Source organism: Microcaecilia unicolor, chromosome 2 (genome assembly GCF_901765095.1).
Source record: "Microcaecilia unicolor chromosome 2, aMicUni1.1, whole genome shotgun sequence".
NCBI classification, from domain to species: Eukaryota; Metazoa; Chordata; class Amphibia; order Gymnophiona; family Siphonopidae; genus Microcaecilia; species Microcaecilia unicolor.
In genome coordinates this window covers 327,346,114-327,364,929 of record NC_044032.1, presented here as the reverse complement: position 1 = coordinate 327,364,929, position 18,816 = coordinate 327,346,114, and the positions used below count along the sequence as shown (strand labels likewise).

The 18,816-nt window shown below is 41.8% G+C and overlaps 1 protein-coding gene across 1 annotated transcript in view; it reads left to right on the top strand.

Moving 5' to 3' along the window:
- Window positions 1-18,816, top strand: part of DNAH6 (dynein axonemal heavy chain 6) — a 2,906,060-nt gene that overhangs the window by 668,241 nt on the left and 2,219,003 nt on the right. The window contains exon 23 of the mRNA XM_030192089.1: window positions 726-845. Within this exon, the coding sequence (XP_030047949.1) occupies window positions 726-845 (120 nt within the window). The remainder of the gene's footprint in view (window positions 1-725; window positions 846-18,816) is intronic.

Below are 18,816 nucleotides of genomic sequence, written 5' to 3'. Positions count from 1 at the left end.
CAAGCAACTAGAGGAATTTCTTGTAGCTAAAGAAGGAATAAGTGTCATTGTATAGTCTCATGTGCACACTGTAGTGACAGGCTGGGAAGAGCTTTATGGGTATGTGATAATCGAGTGATATATTTTTTCTTTTTTCTTTTTCTCAAACGCTTGGATCATACAAAGTTTATTGTGGACGAAAGTGTATTTCTTTTTCTCTCTTTTATATTATTATTTGTAACTGTATTAGTTTTCAATTTTTGTTTTATCTCACTCTTTTTTGGGATATATTGGTTATAGATTTATTTATTTGCATAGACACTGATTCCTACCAGCACATACATGCACAAAAGTTTAGACCTAAGTAATAGCAGGTGTAACTTTGTGTGGAACCTTTTATGTAGGCTGTTTTGTAAAGGCAAATAAGCATATAAACACTGTATTCTGCTTTTATAAAAATGTATGTCTATATGCTTAAGAACTCTGTTATGGAATTACCCTCTTAAAGTTTTAACTCACCTTCAGCATACCTCTGACTTCTCTCTGTAGCTGAACAACTTTTGACTCTGCAAAATTATCCAGAAAAAAAGCTATTCATTCATGAGGCCAGGAAAGATAATTTGCTTGGTTAAATCCTGAAATTAACCAGACAAACTTTGAATATTAACCCCTTAATTTATATCATTTTTCAATTTTATTTCAGAGTACAATAAATGCAAAGCTCAAAATTGCTTTTTAAATTTTAGGTTCTTCTTGATGACAGCATAATTAATATATCAACAATTGCTTCTTCACGGTATGTGGGTCCAATTAAAACTCGTGTCGATGAATGGCAAAAACAGCTGTCTTTGTTTAATCAATCACTGGTAAGTAGAATCTGCAGAATAAAAAAGTCATTTCAGTGGTTCTTTGTATAGGATGTGTAGGTTGGAAAAAAAAGACGTTTTAAATACATATGTTTAAAAACCCCTGGTATTTTATAATAGGCTCACTGAACACAGAATCTTTCTTTTTTAATTTGTATGAAGTCTTTATTGATCAAATAAAAAGAAAACCAATACAATAGCTCTGTGGACAACAATAACATTTCTCTGTTACATAGTTTTTACCAACACTCAAAATTATCCAATGGTTCTTCATCCAACAATTTCAACTACCAAATATTAACTCCTTGGAACTTAAGATTTATATAGTTTTTCTCCCTTATACATTTATCTCCCTACCCCTACCCATCCTTCCCCCCTATACCCCACCCCCTTCCCCTGGGACACCACTTGCCACTTCCACCCATACCACATTTTCACCACATAGCTCAAACATTTTGAGTGTACTGAATAAAGGATTGCCATACCACTTTCCATTTATTGTGTTGTTGTTTTCGCTCCGCCATGAATTTCTCCATGTCACACACATAGGTCAACTTATTTAGCCATCTCTTGACCGATGGGACCCCCACCTGCTTCCAGTACAATGCAATAACCACTCGTGCTGTATTCACTGCCTGCCTCACGAGTGTCTGTCGGTTCGAAGTGAGGCCTGCCACTCCGGCCGAGAAAAGAAAGATCTCCGGCTTCCAAGGGACAGGCCTCCAACACAGAATCTTTCATAAAAATATATATAGCACTGCAAAAAAATGTATTTGATATAATGAACATCAGAAGAAGCCATTTTGCAAAGTGAAATGTTCGAAAAAAGAATTACATTATTGTGGCTTTGTACATTAGGTAGTATACTTACGTATATATATCTAAGCAGAGATTTTGTATTATATGGGGGTAATTTTATAAAGCATTTTTTGACACAAATTTTCCAGTATGCATGCAAAAAAAAATGCCTCGTAAAACTACCCCCCTGTAATAGGCCTGTTCAGGGGTAGATATTGAGCAGAGCATAGGCAGAGTCATGATTTATGCATGTTCTTTATAAAATACTGATATTCACAAGTATTCTACATGTATATATTTACACCTGCTCATGAGCTAATGTAATTGTATGTAGCTTCATTATAGATGGGATTTTAGCTGCTTTTGGGAGACACCTCATGTGTCTTATTTGACAGCTTGACCTGTAGCAATAGTACCATGAGACTACTGCCAGGGGTCAAGAAGCAACATTTTGAAGCTGGCAGCTGATCATTCCTGCTCAGCCACTAGATACCATGGAAACCCCTGTTAGGTTCCAGGGGGAATCAAATGGGGTGTAGTGTGCGGGTTGAGAGGCTTTACCACTTGGGCTTCTCAGGATAGTAGGGTGGAGGGGATGCCATGAAGGAGGGGAAGATTAAGAATATATTCTACTATTTACGACAACTATGCTGCCTCTCTCTTTACATCAAGAAGGAAAATCTTATCCCAGTTGTGCATGCCATGATAACATCAAGACTGGATTACTGTAAAACACTTTACAATGGTCTGACTACAAAAGGTTTGCACCAGCTCCAATTGAATCAGAATGCTGCAGCAAGACTCTTAGGTTTATTTATTTATTTATTGCATTTGTATCCCATGTTTTCCCACCCCTTTGCAGGCTCAATGTGGCTTACAATACATCATGGATACTGGAAATGAGAAGAGGATATACATTTGGTTTTACAGAGGATTTTGGGTTACATGGTCATGAAATGTTAGATAGTGGTATTACAGAACACATTAACATACATTAGGAATACAGATAGTGGTATAGCAGAAGACATTATAAGACATTAGACGCTTTATGAAGTTTCTGGGTATATAAAACGCTATATCTGATCTTCAAGGCCCTTAAAGGAAATGGCCCTGAATACTTGAAGGATGACCCTGTACACATCTCCAATTTGATATGTAGAGCACATTCGACATGGTAAACCACAATATACTACTAAGACTTTTAGACTACTTCAGAATTGGTGGACATATACTTAGCTGGACTGTGGAGTACCTCAAGGATCACCACTATCGGCAACACTTTTCAACATAATGATGATCCCACTGGCCAAGTCCTGATTAAAGCAAGGCCTCAAACCGTTCATCTACACAGACGATGCCACAATATACATTCCCTTCAGACATGATCTAACAGAAATCAACAACGAAATCAAACTCGGTTTGAACACCATGGACTCATGGGCAAACTCTTTTCAATTGAAACTGAACACTGAAAAAACACACTGCCTCATCCTCTCATCTCAACACAATACGTACAAACCCTCAAGCTTAAACACCCCAGAAGACACCCTCCCTATTTCAGACAGCCTGAAAATACTTGACGTTACAATCGACCGCAACCTCACACTTGAAAGCCAAGTGAACTCCACAACAAAGAAAATGTTCCACTCAATGTGGAAACTTAAACGCGTAAAACCTTTCTTCACGAGGGAAATATTTCGTAACCTAATACAATCAATGGTACTAAGCCATGCAGACTACTGCAACGGAATCTACACGGGATGCAAAGAACAACTCACAAAGAAACTCCAGACCGCCCAAAACACAGCAGCCAGGCTAATATTTGGTAAATCACGATTCAAAAGTGCCAAACCCCTCCAAGAAAAACTGCACTGGCTTCCAATCAAAGAGTGTATTACCTTCAAAATCTGCACCCTTGTCTACAAAATTATCTACGGCCAAGCCCCAGGATACATGACAGACCTCATAGACCTACCAGTCAGAAACATAAGCAGATCATCTCGAACATACCTAAACCTCCATTACCCAAACTGCAAAGGACTTAAATACAAAGCAACTTATGCATCCAGCTTCTCCTACATAAGCACACAACTATGGAACACACTGCCAAAAGCTGTGAAAACAACCTATGACCACCTAAACTTCAGGAAATCATTAAAAACCAATTTGTTCAAAAAGGCATACCCCACCGACCCAACATAAATACTTACACTCTGCAACACAGCAAAACCAAAGCTCGTAATTGTCATGATCCCAGGCTTTGAACAAACAGGCACGAACTCTGGAACAATGTGAGCCCTTGGCCTACTGTCGTTGAGTGGCAGCAGGAGGCAAAAACCCCCCAAGCAGGACTGGACAGGATTCAGGATGCACTTGGCTTGGCTGGAATCGGATTCAGGAATGGACTTGGCTTGGCTGGATTGGAACCAAATGCTGGAATGGACTTGGCTTGGCTTGGCTGGAACCAAATGCTGGAACGGACTTGGCTTGGCTGGAGCCAGATGCTGGAACAGACTTGGCTTGGCTGGAGCCGGATACTGGAACCGGACTTGGCTTGGCTGGACTGGAACCAAATGCTGGAATGGACTTGGCTTGGCTGGACTGGAACCAAATGCTAAACGGACTTGGCTTGGCTTGGCTGGAGCCGGATACTGGAACCAGATTCAGGATACTGAAACAAGCTAGGCAGGAATAGAAGCTGAAAGCAAACAAGGCAGAGACAAGCAGGAAGGGGACTGGACCTGAAGACAAACAGGGCAGACACAAGGAGGATACAAAGCTGACCCACACAGACAAACCAACAGAACTATGGCTGAAGCTAAGGTAGAGGGGACTAGAACAAGCAAGGCAGACTAAGCAGGACACAAAGCTGACCCACACAGACAAACAACAGAACTATGGTTGAAGGCAGAACTTAGCACACAAACAGACCGAGAAGAACAGAAGCAGAAGTGCACACAGGCACCCTAAACAAGGAATCAAGACAGAAGTGCCCACAAGCACACAGGCTAAGAACAAAGCATCAAGAAATCAAGGCAGAAGTGCCTACAAGCACACAGACTAGAACAAGGCAGAAGTGCTTCACTGCACACACATTAGCCTGGAGACCTTTGGCATTGCAAGAGCCCTGAATGAAAGTGCAGCACTTTCTTATAAACAGGACAGAGGCAGGAAATACACTGAACACCAAAGTGAGGCTTGGAACACACAGGAAGTGGAAACCCTACAGGACAGAGGCAGGAAATACACACTGAACACCAAAGTGAGGCTTGAAACACAGAGGAAAGAAACAACCGTGCAGACAGTAGCCAGCTCAGCAGCTGACCATCGGAAGTAAGGTGAGTCAGAGAGGGATCACGACCACAGTCGTGACAGTAATGGACACTATATAACCTTTCCTGTCCTCGATCCCCATGGTACCTGAAACACATGTACCTTTACTTGACCATAATATCACCTTGTATTTGTTTCTCTACTGGACTTGGCGTATGCCTTTACGGTACTATGTAAGCCACATTGAGCCTGCAAATAGGTGGGAAATGTGGGATACAAATGTAACAAATAAAAAATAAATAAAATAAGGACTCTAAGGTCCTCGCAAGGGGTATCCTAACCACAGCCTCTTCAAAAGACATTAGATGATGTGGTACCTGCAAGTGAGCCTTCTCCGGTGTTGCCCCCACACTCTGGAATGCACTCCCTGAAAGGCTCCGCTAAACACAAGACTATCTCTACTTCAGGAAGCAGGTGAAATCTTGGCTCTTCAACCAGGCCTTTAATAGAAGAAGTAACTAACTAACAAACAAACACACACACACATGGAGTGATACAGGTCTGTACATACTGCAGCAGGACATGTTTATCCACTCCTACCCTAGCTGAGATAACATTTAATCATCTGTCTGACCTCATGTGCAACTTTCTTTAAATTAATCACCTTATTTTCTAACTCCTATTACTCTCATACCTATGTATGGGCCCTGTTTACTAAGGCGCGTTAGCGTTTTTAACGTGCCTACAATTAGCGTGCATGCTAACCATGTAGGTGCGTGCATGCTTAACATGCGTACATAGTTAATGCACGTTAAAACCGCTAACACTCCTATAACGCAGCTTAGTAAACAGGGCCCTATATGTTCCATCTTTGATTATACCCTATGCTATTAAAATGTTCTATTGCATATTGTGTTGACATAATAAACACATAATCTAGGAAACAAACAGTTTTCTATCCCCTGACACATGAACCCACCCTAGCAATCCGCTGGGGATGAACCATTCCAAATCTCTTTAACTACACTCCTTTCCAAAATTGTGTAACCACTTTGAGCCTACCAATAGGTGGGAAAATGTGGGATACAAATGCAATAAATAAATAAATAAATAAATAAGTAGTATACTATGCCATAATTTGTATTGTTGTTTGAATATTTTTACTACTGTAATTGTCTATTGCTTGTGTTTGATTTATTCTCACTGTACACCGCCTTGAGTGAATTCTTTGAAAAAGGCAGTAAATAAATCCTAAAAAATAAATAAGTAAAAATATTGGATTTTGGGAAGGATGATTGGAAGGGATAGGGGATCAGTTGGAGACTGGATATTTGAAGAATTGTGGGTTTGGATGTTGAGAGTAAAATCACTGGGGTTTGCTTTTGTTTAGTCAACGACCCCTGTAAGAGGCTCCCAAAGCAAAACGTTTATTTTTCCCCATATACTGAGTTACTTTGCATCTCATTATTATTTAGTTCAAGTTGCTAAACAAATGTGCATAAAGGAAAAATAACACATAATGCCATTTAACCTGTGTTTTTTGGCAAAAATCATGCTTCCTATTCAAGCTAGAATAGGCATCAAAATTTGTGTTATGATATGTAAGATGATATATGGTATGGCTCCTCAATATATGCTATCTCATAAGTTTTTCAAGTGTTGATAGCATTAGGAAATTGAGAGATTTTCTGATACTTCATTTGCCTTCTGTTAAAGCAATTAGGTTTTTGAGGTCATTTCAATCAGCCGTCTCATTTGTAGGAGTTAAGATATGGAATAATTTACCTTCAGCTATTAGAAAATTTAACAGCTATTCGTTATTTCAAAAATCTTTAAAAACATGTCTTAAGTTGGATGTTTAGCTTCTATACATTATTATGTATGCGTGGTTGTCTTTATGTAATCTGCCTATAACTAGAGGCTTATTACGGAATATAAAACTTATATTAGATTACATTAGACATTATTTTCTTAGTGCAAGTTTGTAACGACCAATCTTGGGGGCCCTTTTACTAAGCTGCAATAAGAACTGACCTTAGCACACCCTTATTTGGGTCTTTCCAGCACACTAAGGCAATTTTTACTGCATCTGTAAAAAATCCTTATTTTCTATTAATTTCATTTATCACTGTGCATTAATGTTACCATTAGAATGCAACCATGTACAAAAAATTACTGTGTGAACACTTACTACCACCTATTTAGGAGGCAGTAATGGTTCCCATGTTAACCACACACTAACCAGTTAGCACACAGTAATGTAAATGCACTAACTGGTTAGCGCAGGAATGCCCTCTCTCTTCCCTGACACACCCTCTCAAAATACATACAAAAAAAATCTAACACTTGCTTAGTACGTGCACATGGCAAAACTAACACAAAACACTTTAGGCCATTTTTGCTGCATTAGGCATGTGTTAGCACCTAACACAGCTTAGTAAAAAGACCTCTTATTTGTTATCGGCAACAACCAAAACAAAGAAAAAGCACCAACACGCGGACAAACCCAACAGAAACAACAACTGACAAAAGTCCATATAACACAAAGCACAGACGACCCTTATCATAAAATTCAAATAGGATACGTTAACGCCAGATCCGTAGTAAACAAAACAACAATACTAACAGACTGGATCACGTCAGCACAACTTGATTTACTCTTCATCACTGAAACCTGGATCCATAATCAAGATGACCCTATCATCCTAAACCTCTGTCCTCCAGGATACAAAATCACTCACTGGACCAGAAAGGGAAAAAGAGAAGGAGGCATAGCTCTTATATACCGATCTCATCTCACCATCGAAACCACTGCCAAATCTATAACTGCCCATCTCGAAATAGCTTTAATCAGAATCCACCATAAAACCCTGCTCGACCACCTAAATTGTATCCTGTTTTACAGGCCACCGTACAACTGGAGCGAAAGCCAGTCCGACTTCATGGACTTCATTTCAAATATTATTATTATTATTATTATTATTACATTACATTTGTACCCGCGCTTTCCCACACATAGCAGGTTCAATGCGGCTTACATAGTAAATAGAATTACAGAGTCTTATAAGGATAATTTTACAACTATAGTAAACATATTAATAGAAGGCCTTAAGAATATGTGAATTGAACATGGAAAGGTGTAACAAAGATAGGATAAGCTAAAGGAAAAGAGATAGGGAGGGGTATGGTGTAGGGAAGATGGGGAAGAAAGATTAGGGGATAAGCATGAAGGAGATTGGGAGACATTGTTTAAGATATAATCTTCGTAGGAGCAGGAGACATGTGGGTGGGCTTATAAGGTTGAGTCGGGCCATTAGGGTAAGTTTGCTTGAAGAAATGGGCTTTCAACATTTTTCGGAAGGGTAGTCGTTAATTGTTTGAATGGATCTGGGTAGAGCATTCCAAAGCTGGCTGCCTAAGAAGGAGAAGCTGGATACATAGAAGGTTTTGTATTTAATTCCTTTGCAGTTGGGAAGGTGTAAATTGAGGTAAGTACGTGATGGCATATATCTTTTCTGATAGGGAGGTTGATCAGGTTATTCATGTACCTAGGGGATTCTCTGTGTATAATGCTATGAATCAGTGTATGGACTTTGAAGTTTATTCTTTCTCTGATGGGGAGCCAATGCAGCTTCTCTTGAAGAGGTATAGCGCTATCAAAGTTTGACTTGCCAAAGATAAGTCTGGCTGCTGTGTTTTGGGCAGTCTGAAGTTTTTTCAGGATTTGGGACTTACTTCCAATGAAAACACTGTTGCAGTAGTCTGCGTGGGTAAAAGTACTGTGGATTGTACCAGGTTCCGAAGGTGTTCAAGGGGAGATATGATTTCACTCATTTCAATATCCACATCGTGTTGAACATTTTCTTCGTTATGGATTTAGCGTGGTTTTCAAATGATAAATGGTTGTCTATCGTTACTCCAAGAATTTTTAGGTTGTCGGATATGGAGAGTTTAACATCTGGGGTGCTTAGTCTGGAGGAATGGAGAGTATTGTGATGAAAGGACTAGGCATTGTGTTTTCTCTTTGTTTAATTTCATCTTAAAAGCGTTAGCCCAAGAGGTTAGGGTGGTCATGCCAGTAATAATTTTATCGTCGATTTCTGATAAATTGGATTTAAAGGAGATAAATATGGTGACATTGTCAGCATAGATGAAGGGGTTAAGGCCATGTTTGGCTAGTAACTTGGCTAGGGGAATCATCATGAGGTGAAAGAATATCGGGGAAAGTGGAGATCCCTGTGGTACCCCGCATTCTGATGACCATGGGGATGATATATTTGTAGTCCCTTTGACTTGGTAAGATCTTGTGGTAATGAAGCTTTTTATCCAGTTGATGATATTGCCGCCAATCCCAAGTTTATCCAGAAGTTTAGTTAAGATAGTATGGTCAACCATGTCAAAAGCACTGGATAAGTCGAATTGTAGGAGGAGGATGTTGTTTCCTATTGCTATTTCTTGTTTAAATTTGGATATTAAGGTAAGAAGGACCGTTTCTGTGCTATGAGCAAAACGAAAGCCCAACTGCAACTCATGGAGGACGGAGAATTTCTGAATATATTTGTTGAGTTGTGAGGTCACTCTGTTTTCCATCAATTTAGTGATTAAAGGGATGGAGGCAATAGGACGATAGTGGTGGTATCGTTTGTAGGTTTTGGGGGGGGGGGGGGTTGGTATAGGTGTTAGTAGTATGTTGCCATGTTTGGTGGGGAAGGAGCCTTGTTGGAGTAGGAAGTTTATGTGGGTGATGAGATCTAAAATAAAGCATGTTGGGGCGCCTTTCAGTAGGTAGTTGGGACAGGGGTCAAGGTGGCAATAAGACCTGGGTAGTTTAGACATAGTTTTAGTTACTTCTTCGGTGGTAAGGAGGGTAAAATTAGTCCATGATCGGTCGGCCGGTACTTCATCTAATCCGGGGTCCAATTCATCAAGAAAGGTATCAACAGTGAAATTGTCCTGGGGAATCAATTTGCAAAGATTAATGATTTTGTCATTGAAGTATCTGGCCAACTGGTCAGCGGAAGGACGGTTGGAAGGTGATGTAGTCACTGGATCTGTGTTTAGAAGATTTTTTATAAGTTGCAATTGTTTTTATTATGTCTGTACCAATCACTGTAATTTTTTGTGTATAATAGGCTCTTTTGGCACGTTTAATGGCGTATTTGTAGTTCATTTGTGATTGTTTCCATGCATTAAAAGTGAGGCTATTTTTTGATTTGCTCCAATGTTTTTTAAAGTTTCCTGGTTTGCAACTTTAGGTTTTTCAGTAGGTCATTAAACCACGGTGAAGGATTATGCTTATGTAGAGTCTTGGAGTGTAGTGGTGCAATTTCGTCCAAAATCAATTTTAATCTATTATCCCATATTGTGAGGAAGTTATCTGAGTGCGGTTGTATTGACCAGTTGTCGGCGTAGATATGTTTCCAGAAACTATCCTTGTCAATCCGTCCTCTGGTAAAGATTGTTATAGGGTCATGTGATTTTGGCTGGCCCTTATTACGCCATTGTAAGGTTAGGGATGCTTTGTAATGATCAGACCATGATGTGGGAGACTAGTCAATTTCGGATATAATGACGTTTTGATCGGTGGAGAATTTATAAGAAATGACATCAAGTGAGTGACCTTTGATGTGAGTGGGTTGCAATGGATGTAGGATGAGGTCACATAGGTGAAGAAGATCGATGCATTCTCGGGTGTGAACAGATTTGGAGATCTAGATGTAGGTTCAGGTCACCAAGTAAGATTACATTAGGGTCGTTGATGCACGAGTTAGATATAAGTACATAAGTACATAAGTAATGCCATACTGGGAAAAGACCAAGGGTCCATCGAGCCTAGCATCCTGTCCACAACAGCGGCCAATCCAGGCCAAGGGCACCTGGCAAGCTTCCCAAACGTACAAACATTCTATACATGTTATTCGTGGAATTGTGGATTTTTCCCAAGTCCATTTAGTAGCGGTTTATGGACTTGTCCTTTAGGAAACCGTCCAACCCCTTTTTAAACTCTGCTAAGCTAACCGCCTTCACCACTTTCTCCGGCAACGAATTCCAGAGTTTAATTATACGTTGGGTGAAGAAAAATTTTCTCCGATTTGTTTTAAATTTACTACACTGTAGTTTCATCGCATGCCCCCTAGTCCTAGTATTTTTGGAAAGCGTGAACAGATGCTTCACATCCACCTGTTCCACTCCACTCATTATTTTATATGCCTCTATCATGTCTCCCCTCAGCCGTCTCTTCTCCAAGCTGAATAGCCCTAGCCTCCTTAATCTTTCTTCATAGGGAAGTCGTCCCATCCCCGCTATCATTTTAGTCGCCCTTCTCTGCACCTTTTCCAATTCTACTATATCTTTCTTGAGATGCGGCAACCAGAATTGAACACAATACTCAAGGTGCGGTCGCACCATGGAGCGATACAACGACATTATAACATCCTCACACCTGTTTTCCATACCTTACCTAATAATACCCAACATTCTATTCGCTTTCCTAGCCGCAGCAGCACACTGAGCAGAAGGTTTCAGTGTATTATCGACGACGACACCCAGATCCCTTTCTTGGTCCGTAACTCCTAACGTGGAACCTTGCATGACGTAGCTATAATTTGGGTTCTTTTTTCCCACATGCATCACCTTGCACTTGCTGACATTAAACGTCATCTGCCATTTAGCCGCCCAGTCTCCCAGTCTCGTAAGGTCCTCTTGTATCCAACTCCAACATAATAATATTAGGAGACATTAACCTTCATTTAGAAGACCCAAACTCTACCAACGCACGAGAATGCAAAGACTTCCTTCATTTATGTGACCTCACATGGCCACACATGCAAACAACCCATGCGAAGGGGAATACACTCGACCTTATCTCACACAAACTATCCACTGACCAGAACCTAATAATAACAGAAACTAAATGATCAGAAACGCCTTGGTCCGACCATTACAAACTATACCTATCCTTAAGATGGCGGAAAAGGGGTTCTCTCATCATACGAGAACATACAACCTACACCACGCGAGGTCAAATAAGCTCGGATACATTCTGGCAACAGATATACAATAATGATTGGACAGCACAAACGGACTCCATATACTACCTCTCAGAAAGGGACAAAAGATGTAGACACATATTAGACGAAATAGCACCCTTACGAACAAGAACTTCACACAGAAATAACTCGATACCGTGTCTCAATGAAGAATTGAAAAAATTAAAAACACAGTCCAGGAAACTGGAACGCACATGGAAAAAAATAAAAGATGAACACACGCATGGAAACAAATACAAAGGAAATACATATACGCAATAAGACAGACCAAAAGATCATACTACAAAACTAAAATTGGGTCTGATTACAAAAACACGAAGAAACTATTCCATCTCGTGAACAAACTACTAGACACAACGCCGGTCACCACAGCCAATACTAACATCCCATCTGTAGACAACCTTGCTAAATACTTCAATGAAAAAATTACAAACCTATGCAAAACTCTACCTCAAGACAACACGAACATTGATAACTTCATCAATGGTCTAGACCCAACCCCTGGTGAATACTCAGCGGACCGAATCTGGTCAAATTTTGTCCTCCTCACCACCGATACAGTCACCCAGGTGATTAATAGGTATTCCAAAAGCCACTGTCAACTGGATACATGCCCCAGCTACCTAATAAAATCTGCCCCCCACCTGCTTCATAACAGATCTCACATCCCACTTAAACTTCATGCTGCAACAAGGCATCTTCCCCAAAGAAAAAGCCAACATCCTAAATACACCAAGAAGAAAACAAATGACATCACCAACTACCGCCCAGTAGCATCTATCCCATTGGTAGTCAAACTAATGGAAGGCTTGGTAACCAAACAACTTAATGACTACATAAACAAATTCACTATACTACACGATTCACAATCAGGATTTCGCCCCCTACACATTCCGAAAAAGTACTACTTACCCTCCTAACTATATTCAAGCAGGAAATAACAATAGGTAACAGCATTCTCCTCCTCCAATTTGACATGTCCAGTGCATTCGACATGGTCAACCATAATATACTCCTAAGACTCCTAGATTATTTCGGAATCGGTGGAAACACTCTCAAATGGATCAAGGGTTTCCTAACCACCAGAACATATCAAGTGAAATCAAGCACAAATATATCATCACCTTGGAAACCAGACTGCGGAGTACCACAAGGATCACCATTATCACCGATCCTTTTCAACCTCTTGATGATGCCACTAGCCTTATCCATCCAAGGCCTTAACCGATTCATCTACGCTGACGACGTCACAATATATCCCCTACAAACATGATCTAGCAGAATTCACCAATGAAATCAAGCTTAGCTTAAACATCATGGACTCATGGGCTAATGCATTCCAACTAAAACTTTACACAGAAAAAACACATTGTCTCATTATCTCATTCCAATACAATACTTAAAAACCCACAAACATCAACATCCCAGGTTACACCCTCCCTATCTCAGACAGCCTGAAAATTCTCGGAGTAACAATCGACCAAAACCTCTCACTAGAGAACCAAGCAAAATCCACCATAAAGAAAATGTTTCACTCAATGTGGAAACTCAAATGTGTGAAACCATTCTTCCCGAGGGAAATATATCGCAACATGATTCATTCAATGGTACTAAGCCATGCAGACTATTGTAATGGAATTTATTGGGGATGCAAAGAACAAATCATAAAGAAACCTCAGATTGCCCAAAACACAGCAGCCAGGCTTATATTTGGAAAAACGCGATTTGAAAGCGCCAAACCCCTCCAAGAAAAATTGCACTGGCTCCCAATCAGAGAACGTATCGCATTCAAAATCTGCACAGTAGTTCATAAAATTATTTATGGTGAAGCCCTAGGATACATGACATACCTCATAGATCGGCAAACCAGAAACACTACAAGATCAGTACGATCATACCTAAATCTCCATTACCCAAGCAGCAAAGGACTCAAATATAAATCAACTTACGCATCCAGCTTTTCCTACTTAAGCGCACAACTATGGAACGCACTGCCAAAAGCAGTAAAAACCACGTTTGACCACCTAAATTTCAGAAAAGTACTAAAAACAAACTTGTTCAGAAAGGCCTACCCCACCGACCCAACCTAAAAACCGGGTTACCTGTGACATAACGAAACCAAAAACAGTAATGGACATTTCCAAACTTTCCTCTTCCCCTCTAAGTTCTCCTAATGCATCTTCCATGTATGAACCTTATTCCACCACAATATCACCTTGTATTTGTTCATACCGGAACTGGCAAACGCCATTACGGTACTATGTAAGCCACATTGAGCCTGCAAATAGGTGGGAAAATGTGGGATACAAATGTAACAAATAATAATAATAATGTTACTGATTTTCAGGACTGAGGGCAATTTTATAAGAATGTGCCTATTTAGAGCCTATTCTCTTGAGAAAAGTAGGCATCTACTTTTCTTTACAGAATAGGAGCATAACCAGTTAAATCACCATAACTGATGTAACAAAGTACAGACCAGTAGCCTCCATTCCTTTGATGGTAAAGGTGATGGAAGGAATAGTAGCAGCACAAACTGTGGACTACATTTCTCCCTACTACACAAATCACAATCAGGTTTCAGACCATGCTATAGCACTGAGACTGTCCTTACCACCCTAGTATTTTATTCATTTTATTTATTTTATTGCATTTATATCCTACATTTTCCCACCTATTTGCAGGCTCAATGTGGCTTACATAGTTTTGTTAACATTGTCATTCCAGGATATCAGATACAGTTAGTATTATGCAGAGATTAAGTAAGGGAAGAGAGAAGAGGGAAGGGAGTGATTAGGGTAATTATAGAAGGTAGGCTTTCCTAGCTGAGTGGGTTGGTGAGGCAGATTAGTGAGGCTATTGGTTATCGGTTCTCATTGTAGTCTTTGTTGAAGAAGTATGTCTTCAGAGATTTGCGAAAGATAGTTGTTTTGTTGATTGTTTTCAGGTCTGTAGGTAGTGCGTTCCATAACTGTGTGCTCATATAAGAGAAGGTAGTAGTATGCATCAGCTTGTATTTTAGACCTTTACAGCTGGGGAAGTGCAAGTTGAGGGATTTGCGAGATGATCTTGTGGCGTTTCTAGGAGGTAGGTCCAAATCAAATCTCAGAAAACAAATTAGCATAGGGTCTAAGATCTTAATAATGCAGTTCGATATGTCTAGTGCATTCGATGTAGTAGATTACATAATATCCTACTAAACGTACTAGACAACTTTGGTATATGTGGCACAGTCAACAAATGGTTTCAAGGATTCCTGAAATCAAGATCATACCAGGGGCATAGCTAAGTGGGGCCACGGGGGTATGGGCCCTCCAGATTTGGCCCTGCCCCCCCCCCCCCCGTCGCTGACTCTTTCAACCCCCCCCCACCCTCCCCCGCCGCCGCCAGGTACCTGTGCTGGTGGGGGGTCCCCAACCCCCACCTGCCGAAGTCCTCTTCAGAACCGGTCTCCAGGCCGGCGCATTGCTGCAGCTGATCTGGATGGAAGGATTCTGTTTCTGTGTGAGTCGTCCTGACGTCCTGCATGTTCCTACGTTCAGTATAGGATACTGTTTATTGTAAGCCACATTGAACTCAAACTTGTTTGGGATAATGTGAGATATAAATGTCAGAAATAAATAAATAAATAGATAAATGCACATGTATGTTATATACAAACATTTATGTTAGTCATAGGGCTGGTGTAAATACTTGCACCTGGATTGGAGATGTATACATTAAATTATCGTAACGTATAATTTATGTGCCTACATTGAACCCAAACTCTGCCCTGGTGAACACCCACCTGCAAAGTACTTGCATCACTACTGCTACTACTATTTAACATTTCTAAAGTGCTACCAGGGTTACGCAGCGCTGTACAATCTAACAAAGAAGGACAGTCCCTGCTCAAAGGAGTTCACAATCTAAAGGACAAAAAAAGTGCAGTCAATCAAATTGGGGGCAGTCTAGATTTCCTGGATAGAGGTACAATGGTTAGGTGCCGAAAGCGACATTGAAGAGGTGGGCTTTGAGCAAGGATTTGAAGATGGGCAGGGAGGGGGCTTGGCGTATGGGCTCAGGGAGTTTATTCCAAGCATAGGGTGAGGTGAGGCAGAAAGGGCGGAGCCTGGAGTTGGCGGTAGTGGAGAAGGGTACTGAGAGGAGGGATCTGTCCTGTGAGCGGAGGTTACGGGTAGGAGCGTAAGGGGAGATGAGGGTAGAGAGGTAATGAGGGGCTGCAGATTGAGTGCATTTGTAGGTTAGTAGAAGAAGCTTGAACTGTATGCGGTACCTGATTTGAAGCCAGTGAAGTGACTTGAGGAGAGGGGTGATATGAGCATATAGGTCTAGGCGGAAGATAAGACGGGCAGCAGAGTTCTGAACGGATTGAACGGGGGATAGATGGTTAAGTGGGAGGCCAGTGAGGAGTAGGTTGCAGTAGTCAAGGCGAGAGGTGATGAGAGAGTGGATGAGAGTTCGGGTGGTGTGCTCGGAGAGGAAGGGGCGAATTTTGCTTATGTTATAAAGAAGCAACAGGTCTTGGCTGTCTGCTGGATATGGGCAGAGAAGGAGAGGGAGGGGAGAGATAAGAGGAGAACTAGGAGAGGACAGAGCCCTGGAACCCAAATGAGGATAGTGCAGCAAGAAGTAAATTATGATTGACAGTGTCAAAAGCGGCGGATAGGTCGAGGAGGATGAGGACGGAGTAGTGACCTTTGGATTTGGCAAGGAACAGGTCATTACAGACTTTAGTGAGTGCCATTTCTGTCGAGTGTAGAGGGCGAAAACCGGATTGAAGCGGATCGAGGATGGCATGAGAGGAGAGAAAATCAAGGCAGCGGCTGTGAACGGCGAGTTCAGGTATCTTGGAGAGGAAGGGTAGGAGGGAGATGGGGCGTTAGTTGGAAGGACAAGTAGGGTCTAGTGATGGTTTTTTGAGAAGTGGTGTGACTACAGCATGCTTGAAGGTGTAAGGGACAGTTGCAGTGGAGAGAGAGAGAGGTTGAGGATATGACAGATGGGGGGGGGGGGGGTGACAGTAGGAGAGATGGTGCTTAGTAAGTAGGTGGGGATGGGATCAGAGGAACAGTTGGTGCATTTTGAGGAGGAAAGAAGGTGGGCGGTTTCCTCCTCGGTGATATCAGGAAAAGAGGAGAAGGAGGCCTGGGTTGGTTGGTTGAGGGAGTGGGTTAAAGGGTGAAGAGGAGGAGGTGGCTTGGTAGTGAATTTGAGGTTGATCTTCTGCACCTTGTCACGGAAGTAGTCAGCTAGTGATTGAGGAGAGAGTGAGGGGGGGGGGGGGGGGGATGGGAGCAGAGGGCACTTTGAGGAGGGAGTTAAGGGTGGCAAAGAGACGACGAGGGTTGAAGCCGAAAGAATTAGTCAATTGGGTGTAATAGTCCTGTTTGGCAAGGAATAGGGAGGACTGGAAGGAGGATAGCATGAATTTGTAATGAATAAAGTCGGTATGGGTGCGATATTTCCTCCAGAGGCGTTCGGCAGATCAGGCGCAGGAGCGAAGGTATCGGATGCAAGGGGTCAGCCAGGGCTGGGGATTAGTACACCTTGTGGGATGGGAGATGGATGGTGCAAGTGTGTCCAGAGCAGTGGAGAGAGTGGCATTGTAAGCAGAGACAGCCTTGTCGACAGACTCTGAGGACATGATGGAAGGGAAGAGATTAGAGATACAAGAGGATAAGGTGGGAAGGTCGACAGCCTGGAGATTCCTGAAAGTAGTGGTTAGTGTTAGGGGGGACTGAGGGGGAGGGTGATGAAGTGGGAAGGTGATCAGGTGATGATCTGAGAGAGGAAGAGCAGGGGCGCAGAAATTGGAGGGTGAGCAGGTAGAGGAGAGGACGAGGTCAAGACTGGCCAGTTTGGTGAGTAGGGGTGGTGGAGCTCAGCTGGAGGATGTCAGAGAGAGGAACTGAGAAGCGTAGGAGTCGGGTGGGTCATCAGTGTGTATGTTAAAGTCTCCAAGAATGAGGGACGGAGATGAGGGTTCAAGAAAAACGGAGAGCCAGGCATCAAAGTCGGTAAGGAAGGAAGGGAGTGACTTATCGGGGGGGGGGGGGGGCGGTAAATGACTGCAACTCTGGATTGGGATTGATGTCTCCCGCGGATAGCAGGAGAAGGAGCAAGAGAGTGCGGAGGAGGGTGGGGGAGGTAGGGCGACGAAGGCGGGATGAGCTTAGGAGGAATGGGGATGGGTTAATGGCAGGAAGGAAGTGATGAAGGTTGAGAGCTAGGAAGGAGGAGGGGTATAGGAGAGATTGTGAGGTGGTGAGGAACGGGGGTGGGTAGGGTATTGTAGTAGTGAGCAGGACGGGAGAGGACATGGATGGGCAGTGAGTTCCTGCGGTACACAGCGGTAGGGAGAGGGGGAAAAGATTAGGAAGGGACAGGCCAAGGAAAATAATGTTTATAGGGGCCATGAGTAGTGATTGAGGTGTTTATGGGTGCATATGTAGTGACTGGCGCGCGGTGGATAGAACCCAGCTGAATTTTCAGTTGAAAATGTAGTTGACTAGACTTAGCTGAATATTTTCCTGAAAACTACTAACTAAAATTATCCATTTATTTCATCTGCACAGCGGGTTATTGCACTTCAACTCTTCTTAAAATAATCAGCTGGACAATATGAAAATTAAGGCCAGTAAAATAATGGTAGTCTTATCTTGCACCTGCTGTATCTATGACTGATATAGGGCCTGAATAATATACACAAGCATTTGAAAATTTGGAGTAACTAGGAGGAACCTCACATAGCTATCTGACTAACCCCATACTTAGATGTCTATGAGGGGCAATTTTGATATGACATCCAAATGGAGAAATAAATGTTTATTGGAAAACATTTAAAAACT